This window comes from Apiospora phragmitis (genome assembly GCF_038363925.1).
Source record: "Apiospora phragmitis strain CBS 135458 chromosome Unknown utg000005l:1.0-4161743.0:1.0-4166827.0, whole genome shotgun sequence".
NCBI classification, from domain to species: Eukaryota; Fungi; Ascomycota; class Sordariomycetes; order Amphisphaeriales; family Apiosporaceae; genus Apiospora; species Apiospora phragmitis.
The window spans coordinates 2,752,398-2,773,697 of record NW_027117403.1 but is presented as its reverse complement, the minus strand read 5'-3'; the positions used below and the strand labels follow the sequence as shown (position 1 = coordinate 2,773,697).

At 53.5% G+C, this 21,300-nt stretch overlaps 5 protein-coding genes across 5 annotated transcripts; 3 read left to right on the top strand and 2 right to left on the bottom strand.

Moving 5' to 3' along the window:
- Positions 1-466: 466 nt before the first annotated feature.
- PG994_004843 (uncharacterized protein) lies at positions 467-1,057 on the top strand (the record flags this gene model as incomplete). Its single annotated transcript, XM_066856252.1, has 1 exon — positions 467-1,057. One exon carries the CDS (start codon positions 467-469, stop codon positions 1,055-1,057), a length of 591 nt encoding a protein of 196 aa, XP_066718419.1.
- A 1,401-nt stretch (positions 1,058-2,458) lies between these two features.
- Positions 2,459-4,322, bottom strand: PG994_004842 (uncharacterized protein; the record flags this gene model as incomplete). The annotated part of the gene is made up of 6 exons (XM_066856251.1): positions 2,459-2,650; positions 2,673-2,813; positions 2,981-3,121; positions 3,154-3,405; positions 3,481-4,016; positions 4,082-4,322. 6 exons carry the CDS (start codon positions 4,320-4,322, stop codon positions 2,459-2,461), a joined length of 1,503 nt encoding a protein of 500 aa, XP_066718418.1.
- A 1,477-nt stretch (positions 4,323-5,799) lies between these two features.
- PG994_004841 (uncharacterized protein) lies at positions 5,800-6,746 on the top strand (the record flags this gene model as incomplete). The annotated part of the gene is made up of 2 exons (XM_066856250.1): positions 5,800-6,469; positions 6,553-6,746. 2 exons carry the CDS (start codon positions 5,800-5,802, stop codon positions 6,744-6,746), a joined length of 864 nt encoding a protein of 287 aa, XP_066718417.1.
- Positions 6,747-9,864: 3,118 nt separating this feature from the next.
- PG994_004840 (uncharacterized protein) lies at positions 9,865-17,106 on the bottom strand (the record flags this gene model as incomplete). The annotated part of the gene is made up of 3 exons (XM_066856249.1): positions 9,865-10,019; positions 10,076-16,550; positions 16,627-17,106. 3 exons carry the CDS (start codon positions 17,104-17,106, stop codon positions 9,865-9,867), a joined length of 7,110 nt encoding a protein of 2,369 aa, XP_066718416.1.
- A 3,009-nt stretch (positions 17,107-20,115) lies between these two features.
- Positions 20,116-21,156, top strand: PG994_004839 (autophagy-like protein 3; the record flags this gene model as incomplete). The annotated part of the gene is made up of 1 exon (XM_066856248.1): positions 20,116-21,156. The coding sequence occupies one exon, from the start codon at positions 20,116-20,118 to the stop codon at positions 21,154-21,156; it is 1,041 nt and encodes a 346-aa protein (XP_066718415.1).
- Positions 21,157-21,300: the final 144 nt, after the last annotated feature.

Sequence of the window (21,300 nt, the reverse complement as noted above, 5' to 3'; positions counted from 1 at the left end):
ATTATGGCCTGATGAATCGGCGAGGCTGGCTCGTTCATGTCCATGATTGGAGCGGCACTGCGCAACTTTGACAAACGTGCCGGGTATGAATCGGGCTGCGCCTTCTGGAAAGCAATCAGAACCTAACAAGGGACTGATTAATATTGGAGCGAGTAACATGCTTACTTGCTTACTTGAAGGGTGAAATATGTCAGCAGCACGGCCCATCCCGCTGCTTTAGGCAGCATGGCGCGACGCGACCAAGGACGTTGCAGATGTTCGAAACTTGGATAAGTTTTGGGTAGTCGTCGCTGCTTCGGACCTTTGCAACGTGCACTCATGCCAGCATCACCACTGCCAGCGCGACGTAGCGTTTTAATCGGCAGGCCTCCTTCGGTCGGTCTCCGGAGACATAAGAGAGAAGCAATGGGAGCGTCGAGCCACAGACGTTCGAATTGAACTTACCACGATTCCATCCCTCTTCATTATGTCCTCACTACCAACCATAACCCCCCGCAGTGGCGTTGTCGAGGCCACCGGAGCGGCCATACCAACTCCCACTGTCGGTCCCTTTGCAACCTCGTCTTCGTCGTTCCCCTGGTCTACGCCGTCCAACTGGGACCACAAGACGCGCGTCTACCTCAACGACGCGCCGGGCTACGCGCAGCTGCCCCCCTGCGCCGTGACGCCCATCAGCACCATCGTGCGTGACATGTCCAAGGGCTGCGGCGACGGCGGGCGCCTGACATCCTACGCGTGCTTCTGTACCGACAGCTACCGCAAGGCGCGATGGGACATATCGACCGACATCGCGAACAGCTGCAGCAAAGATGCTTCTGCACAGACGGCGCGTCTCGTTGAACCGGGCCTAATTACAACAGCGGCGGCCACAGCGGTCAGGGCAGAAGCTTCGGGTTCAAGTTCGTCTTCTGACCCCGTGGTTGAGTCTGCCCTGGACGTCTTCGAGGCGTACTGTAGCATCGGCATCAGCCACGGGATCTATGGTCATGATGACGAGCCGAGCTCTGGTGAGTCGGGTTCAATTCGCGCTCTTCTGTCGAGATTGTTGTCGAACTGACGCTTTTGCCATGTTTTCATTTTTATAGCAAATCCATCCCAGACACCGGGCGCTAGCGTTCCAAGCGAAGGAACAAGGGCTTGGCCAGCATCCTCACTATCTTCGGTTTCTATTTTCCGGCTTGCTTCAGTCCTTCTTCTAGCGGCGTTCCTAGTCGGGCTTTGAGAGGTGAATGGGTTTTGAATTACTGATTTTGAATTACTGAAATTGCGAACACAATTGGCGTTTAGAAAATGAAGGGGGAAAATCTGTCACTTTGGAAGGGATAGTCGGAGGAAAGTGGAATTCCATGGTAATGGGGAAGTGTTGTTGCTTTAAAGTAGGGAGTCGATTCACTTGATCAGACCGAAGAGGTAGAAAGTGCAAGTTTAGCTTGATTCCAGAATATTCGCCGCCGTGATTACGTCAAGCGCGAAGCGCCCAGTTCAGCCTATCAATCATAAACTTGTGCCACCTGGTTTTTACACTTTCTGCAAGTCGATGGTCATGCATGAACTTTCCGTTGCGCCCTGTTAACGTTTGCCGGGGCATTTAACCAGTTTTGGCCTCACAGAGCGATTAGCTTGGTGCACAGGGCATAGATGAAGGCATTCGCCATAGGTCACCCCAGATCGTACGTCCGAGCATTCGCAATGATGGTGTCATCTAATCATAATTCGCTAGAAACCACGCCGTTAGTTGCGCTAGTAGCGAGGAACAGATCCCCTTGCCATCCTGGTCCAAGGCAGAAATTATGGTAACAAACGTGTTGACTCCTGGGTATAGGTAGGCACCAGGATTTACGATATGGACTGCAAGATTGAGGCTCGCCCGTATTTCTTCACGTTTCGCACTTTTGGACCTTGAGGACACGTTACCTGGCCCCTCCTAGATGTCACCACCATCTGAGAGGCCTGGGAATGACCAATCATTAAGTATAATGTATATAGATTTGGAAAGTTCCGATAGCTCAAAGGCTTTTCTCCGGTCTCGTGCGTTTAGTTAATAGGGGGTAGTAGAGTAGGCTCGGTCTGCGAGCAACGGAACCAGAAATGGTCTGGTTCGCCACAAACTCGTTCCAGATCTTATTCTATATTGGGTTCATAATGTATGAGTGAGCGGTTAGAGAACATTGAATTATGGTGTTGTATCACTTTAGATATAGTATAGTCAGGTTCGGATGGAGATATATCTTTACTTCTACAGTATGCCCATCTCACTGTGACCAAGGGCAACACCCTAATCTCCCTAAAAACGAACCTGCGTGATACTGATTCGAATTCAAGACTCAACCAACGGACGGATACACTGACATCATGCCCTGCGGCCATATTCGTCAACCCCATCCGACCTAACCGACTTAGTTACTTCCAACCCATCTATCCTCACCCACCCCCATTCCCCTGCCCACACTACCGCATCTCAGTTCACCCTGCCGCTATCACCGCCCGCCGGCACGACCATGACCTCGAGCCCCTTGCCCTTGGGAAACCCGGAGAAGAACTCGTGGAAGATCTGCCAGTCCTCGTCGCGCGTGCCGTGCATGCGCATCCGGAACGGGCAGCTCGGGCTGAACAGCCGCGCCACCGTCATGTACGTGTCGATGGTCGCCAGCTCCATGCCCAGGCACAGCCGCATCCCGGCCCCACGGCAGCAGGTACCGGTTCAGCCGCCGCCGCTCCTTAGGGTCCGCCCACCGCTCCGGCCGGAACTCGGCCGGACTGTCGAAGATGGCCGGGTCGTTGTGCACGTCCTGCACGCAGGTCGAGATGGTCGTCTAGTAACGAGGAAGAAATTAGTTTCGGGCTGTATAAAGGATTTTTTAAAGGCCACGGCAAGAAGCGAAGCAAGTATGGTACAGTGTGATGTGCTTTCGCACAGTTCTCAGGCTGTTTCACTCGTTGTGAAAGAAAAGAATAAGTTCAAAAGAAAAATTAAACTCACGCCTCTAGGCATGACATATTTGCCATACGTCAGATCCTGGTCCGGGCACACCCGGGGCAAGCGCGTCGGCGTGGGGTTGGCCAGGCGCAGTCCCTCGTTGACGACGCCCGTGATGTAGGGCAGCTCGCGGATGTCCGAGTACTGCAGCGCGGCGCCGCCTTGGCCCGCTCGGCCTCGCCGAGCTCCGCGCGCAGCTTCTCCATCTTGTCCGGGTGGTTGAGGACGTAGGCGGTGATGGCGACCAGCAGGCTGCCCGTCGTCTCGGTCCCCGCCATGATGACGCTGCGCGTCTCCGAGAACAGGCGCGGGAAGGTCTTCTCGTGCGCGGGCAGGTTCGACGCCAGCAGGGTCTGCACCACGTCGGGGTTCGTGCCCGGTACGGCTTCGGGCTTGTCCATGGATCGTCGTACGCAAGATTGCATTGTCTGTTTGCATGGTGTTAGGTCCTATAAAATTGTCGTTTATTCATTGAGGGGCGCCAAGTGTCAGTTTGATCTTACCTCCATCAACCACTTAACTCTGCCGAAGGCCGGGTTCATCTTCCGGGCAAAGCAATCGGGCATGCTGTGCAGGACGGGCAGCAGCAGGCCATAGGCATGACGACTGAAGGTGCTGGCCTTGACGACGGTGCGGACGCTCAGGTTGAAGTCGTGGTCAAAGGTGGGCTCCTCCAAGTTGCCAAAGGGCTTTCCGAAGGCAAAGCCAGTGGCGACGTCGGTGGCGAGGCAGCGGTACGCGTCGCTCAGACTGACGGTGCGGCCCTCGAGAGCATGCACGCGCTCGACGAGTTTGTCGATCAGCGACGTCACCATGGGGATGTACTTCTGGATGTTGGAGGAGGCAAAGTAGGTGTTCAGAGGCCCCCGCCGTAGTTGGTGCAACTCGTGCGACTCGGCCACGTTGGTGCTGGGGAACTTGCCGAAGAAGCGGAAGTAAAACCACTTGGGCTTCGACGCCTTGGAGGAGTACTTGTACACATCGTTCCATTGCGAATCTGAGATGTGAACCTCGCGGGGGTTGATGCGGACGATGAGGCCTAAAGGTAATAACTCAGGTAAGACGACTAACATTCTTTAGTGAGGCTCATTGACTGGTTCTTACCGTATTTTCGGTGCATCTTTTCAACCTCGACCCAGTATCGGCCTCCGCCCTCCTTGAAACATTGGTAATAAGCTTCATAGAGTCCTGTGCATGCTGCAATCTTGGGACCTGGAAATCTCGCCAGCGGATGTAGTGTCAATCTGTAGAATATCACGGCCAAGTATGTTGCAGCTGGGACCAGCAGAAAGGTTACCCACGAGGGCAGCAACGCCGCCGGGAAGAACACCTCCAGCGCACCCATCATGTGAATATAGACTGCCAAGTAATGTGGGGAGGAGCCAAGAGGTAGCCAAGATAGCACTTGTTACTGTTCTTCCGGGGCGGCATATATATACGTAGGGATGCAGGTTCCAGACGCTTCTTATGTGGAAAGCGTTTAATGAAACCAACCGTTCTCAACGAAATGGAGACTTGCTTTCCAGGTGAGGATGTTGGCACCTCTAGGACTTCGAGGGTCTTATCCACGGGCAGGAACCATTTGTAAATTCGAGAAACGGTCGAGATCAGAGCGGCCGGACCCGTTTCCTCGTGGTGGTGGATGCTGATCCCAAATTTCCATACTGCTAGGGCCGGGAGCGATTGCCCTGAGCATCTGCATGTCTCACAACTCTCAGAGTCCTACCAAGCGGGATCCGAGACTGTCTCATCCCCACACGTTGGTCCGGTTGGTCAAAACCCCTTATTCAATTAAATAAGAAAGGTGTGGCTTCGCGGATCCATACCCGAAGCAAGCATCAGTGAAGATTCCGCACGTGGTCAGGTCATCATTGTCTTGCTTTGCGTAGCAGATACCCCATAGAACAAGCAATTTGGGAATAAAGAGGTCAAAACAGTCGTCTTCTTCAATCATTTGGCCAATATTGTTGAAAAAAGACTGGCCAAGATGCTGACCGATAGTGCAATGATATTTGCGGTATAATGTCATTCGACACGTCCAAGTGTTGCAATCGCTCGCCTCCAGGTACTGATAGACCGGCAGGAGCTGGATTCAATCCTCCCGGAACATCATTCCTCAATCAAGATATAATGCTCGTGGAAGCTCCCATGATATCCTGATTGGGGTACGTACCGTACAAATGGGCTTAGATCTTCAGGTGAGCTTCCTTCCGGAAATGGAGGCGTGTCTCATTCCAACCAGCAATTGGTCCTGGAAGCAAGCCACATGGGGTGCACCGCCTCAACACATTCTACAGGAGAGACGGTAACGAACGTGGCTGGGGTTAATGTCGAACCAGCAAGTCGCGTAGTTCATATGACGGCCCAGGTCGCCGAGCCCTGGGCTGGTCCTATCGTCCAAAAGACCCCGGGTCCTGTAGCAGGTTAGGATAGGAAATTGTAAAGAAGTCGAATTGGAGATTTCCCCGCACAGCAATTGGCCCCCCTAAACGTGGCAGCATGGAGATCACGGCTCCAACTTCTCCACATCGCATGGTCCACTTGGCGATCGAGAGCCTCCTTGACGAGCATCGAATCTGGAAATGCGGAAGGTGACTCCGATGAGGACAGGTCAACAACAATTCTGGCAGTGGCCTAAAAGAAGCAAATTTCCGTCATCATGGGGCTCTCGGGTTTCATTTCTTCTCGTTGTTTGATTGCTGTTTTCAAGTTCTGCCCACAGTTGTCTCCTTTTTAGAAATTTCACGACTGCCCACCCACGAGCAGCAGCCAATCATCGTGAAATTCAACGACCAACGGCACCACCCGCCACCACCAACACGATGGCCAGCAAACTAGCCACCGCCTTCCTCCTCTGCTCCCTGTCCCTCCTGGGCAGCCCCGCCTCGGCGCAGGAGAGCATCAACGTCGGGTTCGGGAACCCCAAGCCCGAGCGACCGGGCGGTCCCGGCGCCGCGACGGCGACCAAGGACTTCCGCTGGAAGGACCCGTTCTCGCCCGGTGCTGCTGCTGCCGCTTCTTCTGACATGCTGCTGCTGAAGCCGTCGTGCAGCGCCACGCGCTCCTTCCAGGCGCACCAGTACCTGCTGGACGACCTGAACGAGGCGCCGCCGCTCGGTCTGGGCCCCTACGCCGACCGGCTCAAGGCCTTCTCCCAGGGGCGCGAGTACCCGGGCAGCTGGGACGGCGTGGACCCGCACGGCTACGACCGCAACGTCGTGCTCATGGAGTGGGACGACGTGCCCGCCGCGGTGCGCGCCTGGATCGACGAGCAGGCCAAAACGAAGAAAAAGAAGGGGGTGAAGGAGGAGAGCGGCAAAGGCGGTAAGACTAAAATGACGGACAAGGAGAAGGAGGACCGCTCAGGCAAGGGCCTTTTCGCCGTCTATCGCAAGGCGCGCGCGCCCAAGGATCACAAGGTCGTCATCTTTGCGCCCGGCGCAATCTACGAAACGCTGCCGCTTTGGGTAGTGGAAGGCAGTGATTGCGAACGTAAGTAATTTTTACCCCTTCCAGTCGAGATCGAAAAAAGAAAGTGACCAAAAACAAATCACTAACGAGGCAAAACCGTTTAGACACCCTGCGCGATTTGTCTAAATACACCCCCGAGGTAGTGGACGGCGCCGTCGTGGGCTGGGTTACGGAGCACACGTCGCCGAACCGGGCAAAGAAGGAGCGCGAAATGCAGTTCACAATCCGGGTGGAGAGCTTGAAACTGGCTGAGGCGGTGCCCGAGAGCAGCAGCAGCAGTGTCAGGGATGAGCTGTGAGATGTTGCATGGCTTTGGCTTGAAGCCTGTCTGAGTAAGAGGGGTGAAAAGAACAGAATTTCTTGGGTACTAGATATTGTCTGCTTCCATGTTCGAGATGTACAGTTTACTATATATACCAGAACCAGTTCACATACTCGTAATCATTTGGATATATCTCATTCCTGCGGCTATGATTGTGCTATAGGTACCTACCCATAGACCCAAGGCGACCCAGGCCACACATGGGTAAAAGAAAGAAAAGCACGGGTAACCCGCGGGCAACTAACCTTTCTTTCTTTCCTTTTTTTTCTTATTGTTGAACTAGAATAAAAAAATCGTCATGTGTAGACTGAGTTTGCCCACGGGTCCCGCTTGGTACTCCTCCCTTTCGTGAGTTACCCATGGCAGCCCATCAATTGCCATGGGTTCTTGGCAGAGCCCATGGGAACACATAGCACATCAATACCTGCGGCAAATGGTTGTCTATAGCTCCTTTCGTCTGGACGGCTTAGGCTATTATGACATCGCGACGGTCCGAGAACCACTCCTCCAGCGGGGGGCAAGCGATGCCATGGATTCGGCCCAATGTTACCACTACTGCCAAATCTACTGGGAAACGGTCCCCACTAGACGTTATGGCAGCACTTCCACCGCAGGCCGTCAAGGTCGCAGACATAGTTGCAAGAGTTCATGCAGTTATTGAAAACCCAGTAATGACGACATACCTGTCTATTAGCGCAGAGAGTAACAGCCAATCGTCAGCACCTCCGGTCTATCCATTGTTTCATGTCTCGAACCAGGGGGGGCAGAGGGGCGTGATTGAGGTTATGAGATGCGCAGGGTAGTAGAAAGGGGAGGGGGGAAAGACATACCCTGGTTGGTCAAGACCAGTTTCAGTCCCATTGCTAGTTGGGGCAGCAACGGCCGCTCCCAAGACCATGATGGCCAGAGCCAGGGCACCAGAGATGATCAATAACTGCATTGTTGTTTGAAGAACTGTCTCTATTCGTTCGGTGTGTGCAGTTTACACCAGGCGAGTAAGAAGCTGGTAGGAGTAGAAAGTGGTTTTTTGTGTGCTGGTAAAAGGGGACAGGTTTTTGTATTTTTAGAAGTGTTTTCCTAACAACCGAAAAGAGGAAGAGAGAGCATTCTCCATGAACATTCTCGGTGAAATGTATGCTGATATCAAACCTTCGATTGAACGAACTGTAAAAATTACGTTGAAATATCCAATTTTGGCATACTTACTTCTCGGTGCTTATGGGTTCAACCGGTCAAAGCAAAGATTATAACCGACCTGACGATGAACCCAGCCGGGGGAAACCCAAATGGCGCCTGGCGTACCAACAACTCTCCAATCCAGTCTGTACAAACATTTGGCACAGGAAATGCCGTTTTAAAAGTATTATCGGGTGACATATCTCTCTGTATAAGAGCCATTGTATCCTTGGCACTGTTATAGATCTATGTACTAGCCGCGGCCGTGGGATACCTACTCTTTCGCCACTCCTTGATCATGGCCACCTATACCATCACCACCACCACCACCCAAGTTACCAACCGCATCGAAGTTGCCCGATTACCAACAGACCCATTCTGTGGTCTCTACAGCAACACCTGCTTGGTATTCTCGTGGCACCTCGGTACCGCGGTGGCAGGGCCAGCGCGACCGGCAAAGCCCGTTCGCATTCGGACCGGGAAGGGAAGAGGAGATGTCTAATTTTGATGATAACAGGTTGTCAGTGCACGTATCTCGCGTAAAGTCGTGTTACAATATCAAGAACATACTGCTCTTGGGCACAAGAAGACGGGGAAGGAAAGGGAGGGAAACAAAGCAAAGTAAAAGAGGAGTAAGTAAAAGCAAATACTTACGGGCCTGCAGTTGGTGCAGCAATAGCGGCACCGAAGGCCATGACCATGGCCATGACACGGATTGAGGTGAAGGAGAAGTGCATTTGGAATCGAATGTGTGTGTGTGTGTGTTGGTGTTGCGTCAGACGAATACAGGCCGGTTTGAGGACAAAGGTAGAGGAATAGAGAGATAGACTGAGACGACCTGATGTGTTTTACATTAACAGAAACGAATAGCACGGTTATTCATTTTAGCCCTGAGCTCATATCATCTCATAACCTCTCACTGCCACCCCCTTGCAGCAGTTATCTGCCCAATACTCCCGTATGCGACATGGTATTACTTCGGTGGAGGAACCAGTTGAGAGAGAAAGAGGCCATCCCAAGTTCACATCAAGCCGCGGAGCCAAAGGTCAGTTGATCAATTGGTTTATTCGCAATATTTGCTGGCTTACATCAAAACGAGTAGGCAGACAAGCAAGAGGTTTATGTAAGTATGGTACGTGGCGGATGAAAAGTCCCGCCCGGTTGAAAGACAATCTTACTCTCTCCTGCAAGCAAGTAAGCATACCCCCTGGTCCAAACGAGGGGGCGATACAGAGCCAGTTGATTCAAGGCACATATTGGTCAATCAAAGCGAACGTTTATAAGAGAAGATCTCAATTCAACCGCTGCCGTGCTTCTGTAACTACTACTTTTTTTCGTGTCATCAAAGCAGAAAAAAAACGCTGATATATGATGATGATGATGATGATGATGATGGGTTGACGGGATGCCGCGTTACATGCTTGAACCGTTCCTCTTCCCCCCGCCGACCCAGACCGCCTCACTCACGCCGGCTCCGAAAAGCAGCAGCAAAACACAAGAAGGGGCCGAATGTCAAGTCAAAGTTGGAACGCCATCTCAACTCCGCAAGTGTCAATAACGCAAATGCGAGCATTCGAGCTTGTACGCATACAAGGGTATAGAGATTAAGTTGCAGGGCGACGTCGATCAATCAATCGAATCGAAAAGCACACAAGTAAAAAGAAAAGGCGATGAAATCAGTGACAGAAAAAAAGTGTACAACAAGAAAAGTCGTCGACGTCGTCAGAGTCCATAAGCGGTCTTCATAACTCAAATGGGGGTTTGTTCAAAGTGTAGATATAGCGATTGAGTTGAATCGAAAAGAGATCCATGTGTCGTTGGGCTCGAATGGTATTAACTTCCAAAGGCTATCGAACATGTAAAGGATGTTTGTTTGTCGTCAGCGGCATGCTGGACTCAGGTCTAGAGAGCGAGTGGGTTACGCCCGGGACCTCAAGGTAGTAGGTATCGAAGGAGTGGGTGTTGAGGACCGCCCGGGGTGGGCATGGTTATGTGTAGGTGCGTTCAGTTGATTCGAAGAGCTGTGTCGGTTCCTCTTGGAACTGTGCGACAAGGTCCCAACATCGTGTTTTCCTGGTAGGTTGTTAGCATTGAACTCCTGAAAAGCGGATCATTTTTGGGAGACTTACCATCGCAACACGCGCGAACATTCTCGAGCCTGTCAGACTCGCGATCCTGCTGCTCGATGATCTGGCGCAATTCCTCGGCGCTGTCGTTCACCTCACTGGCCTCATAGATGGCATTGTCCACACCTGTTCTACTCTTGCGGCCCATGCTGTTGAAGAGTCCACTGCCATACCGGCTCAACCTCCCAATAGTGCCAGGTCGTGCTGTACTTTTCTCGTGCGTCGGTGTCAGTGTCGGGATGGCCATCATGTCAACGTTTGGGGATTCCGTCCTTGTCGTCCGCGAGTTGTAAGACGATAACGATGGGGCTGCCCGCGACCGGTTTCCATTGGCTGGCCTCTGGCCCACGGAAGGGTTGAACTCATTGACATCATCCTGGGTAATGTTCCCAGCAATCTCTTCTGTATCGGCCTGTCCATCTTCGCCGGTTCGGAGCAACAGGTAAGAAAGGGCATTAAACCATGTCTCGTGGCGTTGACCAGTGGTGCATGTAAACTTGATGGTTCGCCCAGGTGAGATGATCACCAGACTCTTGCGGTGCAGCCCGGGTGGCATGGGGTTGTCGTCGGAGACCACCCGGACAGCTTCGATCGGGACACTCTTGGCTCTCAATTCCGTCTTGCCCGCTGCCGAGGGATCACTAGTGCTCCAATACAGCGTGCGCGTATAGGGATGGACCCAGAAGTACCGCCTGTGTCGGTTCTCAGACATGTCGCCCCGGCCTGCCTTGCGTGTGTATTTCCAGAGGTATTCACCAATCATTGTCTGAGTAATGGCTTGGATCATGCGAGGGTCAGTGCCGGCGAGATCGCTCATATCAACACCCATAGTACCGCCATGTGTGTTGAACCGCGTCTCGATCTCCGAAGTAAACGACGAAAGGGACGATTGCCTACTCCGTCCCGGTACTCGTGACGGAGAGTGTAGGTCGACATTTCCTAGTGCCGAGTTCGTCCGGCCTGCTCGAGGTGTCGGTGTACCTAAGCGTGGCTGAGAGTGGGAGGCAAAGGATGCTGGTGACATGGGTCGGTTCTCACGCGGTGTCCAAGGTCTTGCACCGTTCTTGTAGGCCGAGGCGGGAACCAGGGGAGGTCCCATGGCGCCCTTAGCGCCAGATCCACTCGAGGAACCTGTGCGTGCTGCTTCGATGGCCTCCCTATGATTAGCAGGCAAAGGCGGGACTGCTTGCGCAGAGCTTTGTGCGCTGGCTGAGCTTCCTGGTCGTCGCGCAGGAATGGGTTCAGCTCCTGCGATGAGCCCGGAATCGCCACGGTTGCTATCCTGGGAGGTGCGTCGCTGATGACGAATGGGGGATCCCGGTGTAGCGACGTACGGCGTGTGGGACACCGAGTCCGAAGACGTAGTTCGCTGGTGTTGCTTCTTCATCAGATGTTCGATGCCTTCCGAAGTCAGAGCTGTTTGGGAGCTGTTGTCCGCAGTTGTCACCTTTGGCTTCCGCGAAGGACGTGCGTCAGTGTTAGTGGACATCTCCTTGAACGGTCGCTGGGATTCAGGTGTCTCGGGTCCTGCCATAACAGAGCTAGGTGATTGGCGGGTCTCATCCTCGGCAATGAACGGCACGGCACTCTTGTCCTTGCCTCTTCTGCCCATAGGCGTTTGCGGTTCCCGCTCGTGAGGGATGATGAATGCATCCCTCTTAGGGCTGCGAAGAGACTCGGGCTCCTCAATGGTCTGCTCAATAGGCTCGGTAGACACTGCAGAGACGGTGGAGTATTTAAGTGATGGTCGCACCACTGCAAGTGACTTTCGGAGTGCTTCTAGCTCCAAAGCATGGGCGGCAACGAGCTTCTCCTTCTCGGCCAGGCTTCCAGACTTCTGGGCCTCAAGTTGACTTGTGTGCTCCTCACGGATGCTGTCCAGATGGCGAGCTAGATCTGCCTCGTGCTCAGACTTCAGAACATCCAATTGTTTCGAGTGGTTCGATTTCAGTGCCTCAAGTGCAGCAGCGGTCGTGGTAGCATGGGTGCCGTTCAGTGAATCGATATCTTTGTCGTGGGTGTTCTTAAGGTTTGCAAGGGCTTGGTCTAGCGTTGCCTTATGTTCCATGCGAAGAGACTCTAGCAGGCCGCTGTGACGCATATTGAGCTCATCGAGCTCCTTGGCGCGCGAAGCTTCGTGCTCGTCCCGGAGAGCGGCCAGATCCTTGTCGTGGGCTGCACGCAGTGCCTCGAGTTCTCTAGTCTGCGAAGCACCAGTGTCGGAGGCTAACGCCTTCAGCTTCAATTCATGGCTTGCTGCCATATCTTCCTTCATCTTGGCGATGGCGGCTTCATGTTCCGCCTGCCGAGACTTCAACTGTGCAGCATGCATTGCCGAAAGTTCGTCAAGTTCCTTGGCCTTCAGAGCTTCAGCTTCGGCACCGAGCGACTTAGTATGGATCCCGTGACTAGCAGAGAGCTCCTCAAGTGCTGCTAGCTTAGCCGCGGCAGCTTCAGCTCTGAGGGCCTTGATGGCCTCGTCGTGAGCCTTGGATATTTGCTCGAGCTCGCTTGCCTTCGCACTGTTGAATTCGATACGCAAGGCCTGGACTTGCTTCTCATGGCTTGAAGTCATGTCTTCAAAGTCCATGGCCTTCGCAGCAGCGTACTCGGCTTGCATGGCTTCTACTTGTCTTCCATGAGCAGATGCTAACGCTTCTAATTCCTTAGCCTTAACGGCGGCCATTTCAGCCTGCAGCGACTCCAACTGGGCTGCATGTTCCGAAGCAGCTTGCTGCAGCGACTTGGCCATGGTTGCGCTGTGTTCCTCGTCGAGTTTCGCAAGTTGGTCGTTGTGCGTCGAGCGCAGCTCATCCATCTCCTTGCTCTTGGTTGCCAAAAGTGCGGCTGTGGCAGCCGCAAGTTGAACCTCATGCTTGGCGGAAAGATCACCAAGTTCCTTCGATTTGGCAGCGGCGTGCTCGCTTCTCAGAGACTCCAACTGTCGCTCGTGGTTGGCCTTTGCAGATTCCAAGGCCGCAGCAGCCGCAGCACTATCTCTCTTGTGCGCCTCAACAATCTCAGAGTGCGCAGCGTTGATCGCCTCGAGCTGCTGTGAGTGAGCGGCATCGCCTTCGGATCTGGTCGATTCCATTTGCTTAGACAGAGCAGCCTTGAAACCCTCCAGTTCTTGAGCACTGGCCGCAGAATACTCAGCTCGGAGTGCTGCAAGATCGTTGGAGTGGGACTCCTTGAGTGAGGCAAGTTCCTTGGAGTGGGATTTCCTGAGTGACTCAAGCTGCTCCGCCATTTCTGCGTCGGCATCTGCCTTCGTTGACGCAATTGCCTTGGCGTGCGAGGCGGTCAAAGCGGCGATGGCAGCGGTTTGTGCGGTATCCCTCTCAAGCTTGAAGTCCTCAAGCTCCTTGGAATGTGCGGCTTTGAGGGTGTCGATGGCTGCCAGATGAGAAGTCTCACTCTTTGCCTTCGCTTCTTCGAGTGTCTTTGCATGAGAAGCCACTAGGGCTGCAATGGCTGCTGCTTGGGCAGACTGGCTTTCTTGCTTGGATTCTTCGAGTTCCTTGGCATGCGCTGCTCTTAGACCTTCCAGTTCCCGGTCTAGACGTGCAGAGCTTTCTTCGTGCGCTGACTGCAATTGCTGAGCATGTTTGGCCTGGATGGCCTCCAGTTCTCTTGCCAATGTCGTCTCTCCGTCGGCCTTGGTGGACTGCAGCTGTTCGGCATGGTTGGCCTTAAGGGACTCGATTTCACGGGCGAGGTAAGCATCGGCCTCGGCCTTGGAAGTTCGAAGTTGTTCTTCATGCGAAGCTTTGAGCAATCCAATTTGCTTGGCTAGGCTGTCCTCGCTTTCGGTCTTAGCCCACTTGAGCTGGAGAGCATGTGCAGCTGTGAGGGAAGCCAGCTCGGCGGCATGCGCAGAATGAGCAACATCCTTAGACTCTTCCACCTGCGTAGCATGGGCACCCTTCAGAGCTTCAAGCTCTTGGCTGTGAGTCGCGCGAAGCTTGTTGTTTGCTTCGTCGATTTGTGCAAGATGAGCTGCCTTGAGCTTCTCGAGTTCCTCGGCATGGGCCTCGTCGCTTCCTTGCTTTGACAAGTCGAGCTGCTCCGCATATGTTGCCTTGAGTGACTCGAGATCCTTTTCGTGGCTTGCACTGAGCTGCTTCTTAACGAGTTCAATCTGTGCTGCGTGAGCAGCGACAAGAGCTGCAAGCTCGGCTCCGTGGGCTGTATCGCTTTGCTTCTTAGCAGAAGCCAGTTCCTTCTCGTGATTCGCCTTGAGGGTCTCCAGCTCTGAAGAGTGCTGAGCCTTGAGTTCTGACTCGATCTGAGCAATCTTTGCGTCATGGTCAGCTCGAAGCGCCTCAAGCTCAGCGGCATGAGCTGCGGATGCTTCTGTAGACTTGCTGGCAAGTTCGGCGTGGGTAAGCTTCATATTGTCCACTTCTTGAGCATGCAGAGACTTGGCTTCATCCAAGGCACGACTCAGCGCATCAGCATGGCTGGCCTTGAGAGAGTCTACAGCGGTAGCGTGGGCAGTCGCATTCTCAGCATGCAGATTCTCGATATGTCTAGCATGCTCCTGCTTGAGATTCTCGGCCTCTTCCAAGGAGAGAACGAGATCCTTGGCTGAAGTAGGAGGCGAAGGGAACTTGGCAAGGCTGTCGTCCAAGTACTGAGTACCCATCTCACTATACTCTGAAAGCGCAAACTGGCTAATGACAGTGTTCATAGACATAGGTCGATCAACTACGGTCGCCGGAGTAATGGGAAACAGCTCCGGCACCGGCTCGGTCATCATACCACTTTCGACCATTAGCATACGCGGCATGGCAGGTACCGGAGGTACAGGAGGTGGTGGAGACACGGTCCTGCACGACCCTGGTCTCGAGTTGTAGATGCTCCTGTTAGGAGTAGCAGAGCGGTTTGACTCATTGTCACTGCCATCAAAGTCGCCAAGCTCAGCTGCCAGGTTTTGAACTCCCTGTTGAGGTGTTGTAGCAGTGCTGCTATGAGTATAGCTTGCGGGACTCTGGTAGCTGGGATCCTCGCTACCCTGCCGGGATCGCCGGTAAGCGTCCCGATTAACCCGTACAGGGAATCTGGGCTGAAGAGGCGGGAACTGGGAAGTGGGCGTCCGTCTCCCATCGAAGCTATACTCGTCGTCGGTCGATGCCGTGCTGTCTATAGAACCGTTGTGGGCAAACATCTGACTCGGCTGGCGGCGGCCTCTGAGCGTGTTTTTGGAAGGACTATCTGTTTCTGTCATGTCATCGTCGGAGCTGGAGAAATCCTCCGCACCAGTATGGAAATCGTCCGTGGTGTTGCCACTACGATCATTGGCAGTATCGAAAGCTTGGTCCTGGTCGCTGGTCTCATGGGCGGTTTCGAAATCGTCCGTCTCGATGCTCTCAGCAACCGGTGGGACGCTTGACCGCTGCTTTGAGAATGATCGATTGCCCGTGATGGTGCCATCGTCCGTCTGGTCTTCCCAGTCCTCCTCGTCGATATAGATCTCGCTACGAACGGGTCGCAAGTTGCCGAGCAGCCTCGGTGGCGGCTTCTTGAAATCCCTGGTCTCGCTCTTCCTCGGGCGTCTCTTCTCTGGCATAGGTTCCTGTCGAGTCTTCTCCAACTCATCCCGAGCATCCTGGAGCATGCGTCTCAGCTCGAGCTTCTCGGTCTTCTCCCTGTGGACATTGGTTCTTAAGCTCTGGATAGTTCGCTGGGCATGTGAAAGGGAAGTTTTGAGTGTCTCGGACTCGAGCATTGAGTGTCGAAGAGGTGTGCCCTTGATGGGTGACGGCGGAGGTGAGTCATCTGGAGTATCACCGCCATGAGCGGTCTTGAAGTCATCCTCGTTCATGCCGAAGACTTCTTGCCGATCACTCATTCTGCTCCTCTGTGATGAGATCGCCTTTGCGAGTTCCTGGTTTTGGCCAGTTAAGTCCTCGATCTTCCGATTCAGCGCAAAACGCTCGGACTCAGCCATTATAAGGTTACGTTTCGCAGCGCCCAACTCAACATCATGAGTCTTGACGGAAGCTGCGTATTCGTCGGTTAACCTAGCGTGAGTCAACTTGACCTCATCTAGCTCTCGCTGCGCCGAGTTCTTCTCAGACTGAAGTATGTTGACAGTCTGCTGAAGCTTCTTCTCGCGAGCGGCAGCATCCTTCTGTGCAGACATGAGCTCATGGACTTGGGTCTCGAGGCTCCAGTTCTCGTCCTTGTAACGGCTCTCGCTCTCATCCAAAATCTTCACCCGCTGCTGAAATCCTTCGGCGTCATACTCGAGCCTGGACTTCTCGATTTTGATATCACGAAGCTCCTCTTCCTTCTCAGCAAGAATGGCCTGAAGATTCCGTACTTGGGCGATCAAGGATGTGCTGATCTCGGCCGCGAACTCGATGTCGTGGACACGCTGGGCCGGCTGGTTGCGAAGTTTGCGGTTCGGTACACTCAATTTTGTCGGAGAGCCGATTGCCTGGGTTTCGAACTTGGAAGGGCTGACAGAACGCTGTAACACAACAACAGTTAGCGGAACATTGTCTTGATCAGTGGTTCACTGAGATTAGAGAAGTCAGTTCGCTTACCCGGCCACCCCTGCCCTCGGGTACAAATGGTGATCCTTCAGCAGCCTCGTTGCTTGGGACTCGGGACTTTGGCAAAAAGGCCCTCGCGCTCTCCCGGGCGACTTCATTGTAATCCCGCTCGATTTCGACGAGCTTCTCCTTAAGCTCATCGGACAGCCCGCCTGCGGCTTGCTGGTCAACAACCTCTTGTAGTCTATCCTCGAGCTCTTTCCGTTGGGCCACAAGAGCAGTGCCCAATCTTCCAGCTTCTTCCATGCGGCGGTCCGTCTCGGCGAGATGTGCCTCTAACGCCCGTTTGGCTTGATCTGGAGAGGCATTGGGGCCAAGCGCGAGAAGTTGGGAATCGAAGTTTGCAAATCGCTGGCGCGTGCTGTCCCTCATCGGAGGCGGGATCGGTTCGTCAAACGGGTCATTCTGGAATGCGAAACCAGGAATGGGCGACGAGGGGGGCTCGTCGCCCGCAGCTGACCATGCGGCCATGATAGGCGGATTTTCGTGGTTGCCGTATTCAAGAGGGAATGCACTGCGTTAGGTGCGCACTTTCCCCTTGAATTAGATGTGCGACATACAGGCCGTAGTTTCTCGCCTGCTGAAGTAACCCGAGATGTTCCGAGGCCGTTGCTCTGAATCGTCCCCCGAAAGCTTCGTGCTTCGTAATTGTCGGATATGGCGCGGGGCCGAGGAAAGCAAGTACAAAAACGGCAGGTGCGGCAGACCCGTCTGCAGCCAGGAACGCAGGGCAGCAAACTGGCCTGAGGAAGCTCGGTTGGTTCTGTTTGTGTGTATTCTCAACAAGAATGCACAGGTCGCGCGAATGGGCGACAGAAAGAACCCCTTATAGCGCCAACAAGAGACTCGAGAGTGCTCTAGTCTCAGTTGCACGAAATGGGCGGAATGCTTTCAGGCTAGGCGTATGGTTTGGTACAGGACGCGCCCAGGAAATGGCTTGAGTCGGTTCGGACTCATCTAGCTGGCTTGCTCGGGCTTTTGGCGTGTGGCGCTCTGACGGGCCTCAAATGCTTCAATCAAAGCGGCAGAAAAGTGGAAGGACCTTTGGGTATTTGCCTCCGCTTCGTCGGTATCCGTATTTTGTCGTTGTCCCAGTGTTTTTTGGTACAGCTGTACGTTCTACTGTTCAGCGACTGTCGGCCTTCTTGCATCAATCACTGGAGGCGCTCCAGAACACGCACAATTGGTTGCACGGCAGGAAAGATGGAGACACGAGCCCATGCAGGGATCCGGGGATATCTTACATGCACCAGATCAGATATTCAATCAAAAAGAAATGAACGACCCGAATTTCGCTATTTGTCGCAAGCTCAGCTGCCCTGGTTTGTTTGCAAAATTTAGTCTCTGAACAGAATCCCAAACAAGTTGCTGAAGCGGTCGCAGGCTGGATCAGCAAAGGGAAAGTCGAATGGTACGTGGTAGCTGCCGTCGAATCGAAATGCTCCAAACTGCCGGGTAACAGGGATAGTAAAATAATTACTTTTTAAGGCGAGAAAAAAAAAGGTCGAATGGAACGTGAAAATCGTCGAATTAGTCCGTCGCAAGAATATCCTCGTTCGTAGGGGGGAGTTTATCTTCTATAAGGGTGAGAGAGAGAGAAAACAAATGCACAATAGTAAAGAAATAAGTAAACAATTAGTCGATGTGGTGAGTCAAACGAGTGGAGGGGTGGTGATAGGAGAACGCGTCTCTGGTACAGATTCCCATGTGCAAGTAAACAATAGAAAGAGGAAGGGACAGGAAGGGAGGCTCGGGAGACCAGGAGAGTGACAACTCTAGACACCCCAGACTTAATGCCTTTGTTATCAAGAGATGTCTCGCGATGGGAACAACCCTATAGAAAGGAGGTACTAAGGGAGTGAGGGAGAGAAGAAGAAGGGAGAGGAATGGAGATGCTAGAGGGTTAGCAGCCAACAGACAGACCAAAAAGAGAAGGTCGACGATGGGAGAGAGGGAGAGAGGGAATGAGCGCAGCGCAGCACCACCAGAGATTGATGAAGAAAATGGCAATTGGTGCCCCCATTGAGATGGGATATTGTGGACGAATTTCCCAATCGGGCGTCCAGGTCAGAGCTGGGGCAGGCATCGTGGGACCAGTTTGTGGTACGCAAGCCAGGGGTCAAGGGTCCATGCCAGCACAAGCGGGATGTGCCTGGCACCAGCTCGAGCCAGCAGCACGCCGGCAGAACTACTGCGAGTCTAGGGAGTCTAGGGGGTCCAGGATGCGGTGAGATTGGAAATGCGCCTAATACGGGAGATCCGACGTGCCATGTCATCGTCACAGGTTTACGAGCACCATGAACTACTCTGTATCCTATTTTAATAGATCATCTCCTTCATGCCCGACCGTTTTTGCTAAGACGTTCGAAGATGCTTCCATGCGGAGCTCTCGACTTTTCTAGTCAACAACAGTCTCAAGGCTGCACTAGCGAACGTCAATCCAAGGCTTGAGGCTCGAGATGATATTATTGTTTACCCATCAATGCTATTCACTGTCCGGGCATGGATAATTAGATATATCTATGTACATACCGGCCATAGATGGCAGCGGGGATAGATTGCCGTTGGTAGGTAACATTAGGCATTTATTCACCCACTGCGTTGTATGACTGTTACATATGATAGCCCTGGTGGCTGGAGTTCCGCCTGCATCCAGAGAGCTTACCCAGACAGGAGATGGGACATTCACAGCGACAACAAATGCATGCACATGCACGCCCGGCAGCAGAACCGGGTCGGTTTTGTCACAATGTGGAAAAGCAAGCCCGAACGGCTGCGAATGATCTTCGAGAACCCATTGTTGCCCATCGCTACAGTCAACTCTCTTTGGCCTGATTTACGAGTTATTGACATTCAGAGCTGCAAAACAGGCCGCGACGCGTCAACCGATTGGTTGATGCTGGCATTTCTTTGACACGCGCATGAATATGGTGCAGGACGCCAATTTTAGAGCTGGGGACCTACATGACGCTAATGGTGGGGTCTCTCGTGAATGAAGCGGTTCTTTTTCTCTCTGGCAAGCAGCTGAGGAGTTTCTTTGTTTGGTTCTGTTCTGTCCAACCTTCGGCAGCCGCTGATGAGCTAGCTAGCCTGGGAACCGTTCATACCACCCGGGAGGGACTGTTCGTTTGCCACATCATTCGTGACGCTGGGAATTGAAAGCTTTGCTGCTATATTGGACTCCGCCCCAAGAGAGACGAACCTTTGGGCAACTCCCCCCACTGTCCCACACCCGTTGATTGACCTGCATGCTTGATCGTTATCTAATTGGCCCCCTGGCACAAGGCTACGCTAAGCTGGATCTGTAAGCTTCAGCCACAAGAGCTTCTCAGCAGCTTTTGGGACGGGCTGTGGCAATCAATACCTGGACTCGGATCTTTCGTCATTTAGCAACCACAGCCTTGGCGGTTTATTGAACAATAATGCTCCATACCTAATATCTTTTGTATTTAATCATCCTGGAGTTCCCCTGAGATTACCATGACCGATACAAACGCTTCGGTCGCTTCTGCGCCGGAAGATGGCCCCATCGCCCCCGTGTCACTCTTCAAGAAGCGAGGCGCAAAGGGCAAGGCCGCCATGAGAAAGCGCCCAGCAACACCTCCGCCAGCCGAGAAAAACAGCGATTCCGACTCAGACTACACATCATCCGAAAATGAATCAGGCCAGCAAGTTAAGCGGCGTAAGAAGAACAGCGCCATCGTCACAGCCTCCTCCAAGAACAATGTCTCAGTGCCTCAGCACGAGTCGGCGACCCTCTTCGAGGCCGATCGAAGCGTCCCCATGACCAGCACCAACGACGCGACCAAACACAGCAACTGGTACGACGAAGACAAGAACCTGCTAGGCAAGACACGGGCCATGCCGAACAAAACGTCTACAGATGCACCCGACGGCCCGGCGCAACCCGACGGCACCTACAAGGGCCTGGCCAACAGCAACAACTTCATCCAGAAGAACCCGAACGCGCCGCAGCGCTCTGTCGGTCCAATCAAGGCGCCCACGAACATCCGCACCGTGACCACGACCGACTTCGCGCCGGACGTCTGCAAGGACTACAAGCAGACGGGCTTCTGTGGCTTCGGCGACAACTGCAAGTACCTGCACGCGCGCGAGGACTACGCGCAGGGCTGGAAGCTGGACCGCGAGTGGGAGAATGTCACCAAGGGCAAGAAGAACCTTGGTGGCACCGTCATGGCCAGCGCCAACCGCACCTCCAAGGGGGGCGACGACGACGACGACGAGACGGCCGAGGCTGCCATGCTTGAGAAGATCCCCTTCGCCTGCATCATCTGCAAGGGTCCCTACCGGAGCCCCGTGGTGACGAGGTGTGGTCACTACTTCTGCGAGCCGTGCGCCCTGCAGAGGTATAGGAAGGACCCCAGCTGTGCAGCTTGCGGCTCGGGGACGAGTGGGGTGTTCAATAATGCAAAGAAGCTCAGTCAGCTGCTGGAGAAGAAGAGAGAGAAAGGCCGCCAAGAGGCGGCAAAAGGCCATCGAAAATGGCGAAGAGGTTCCTGATGAGGAAGAAGAGGCTGCGGCTAAGTAGGCTGCTTCTATCGCAGCATATAATGAACAAAAACTGTTAAATGGCTCATACTCGGTGATGGTTACATGAAAAACAATCTTCACAAAGACTGCTACCTTAATCCTACGATCCCTTAA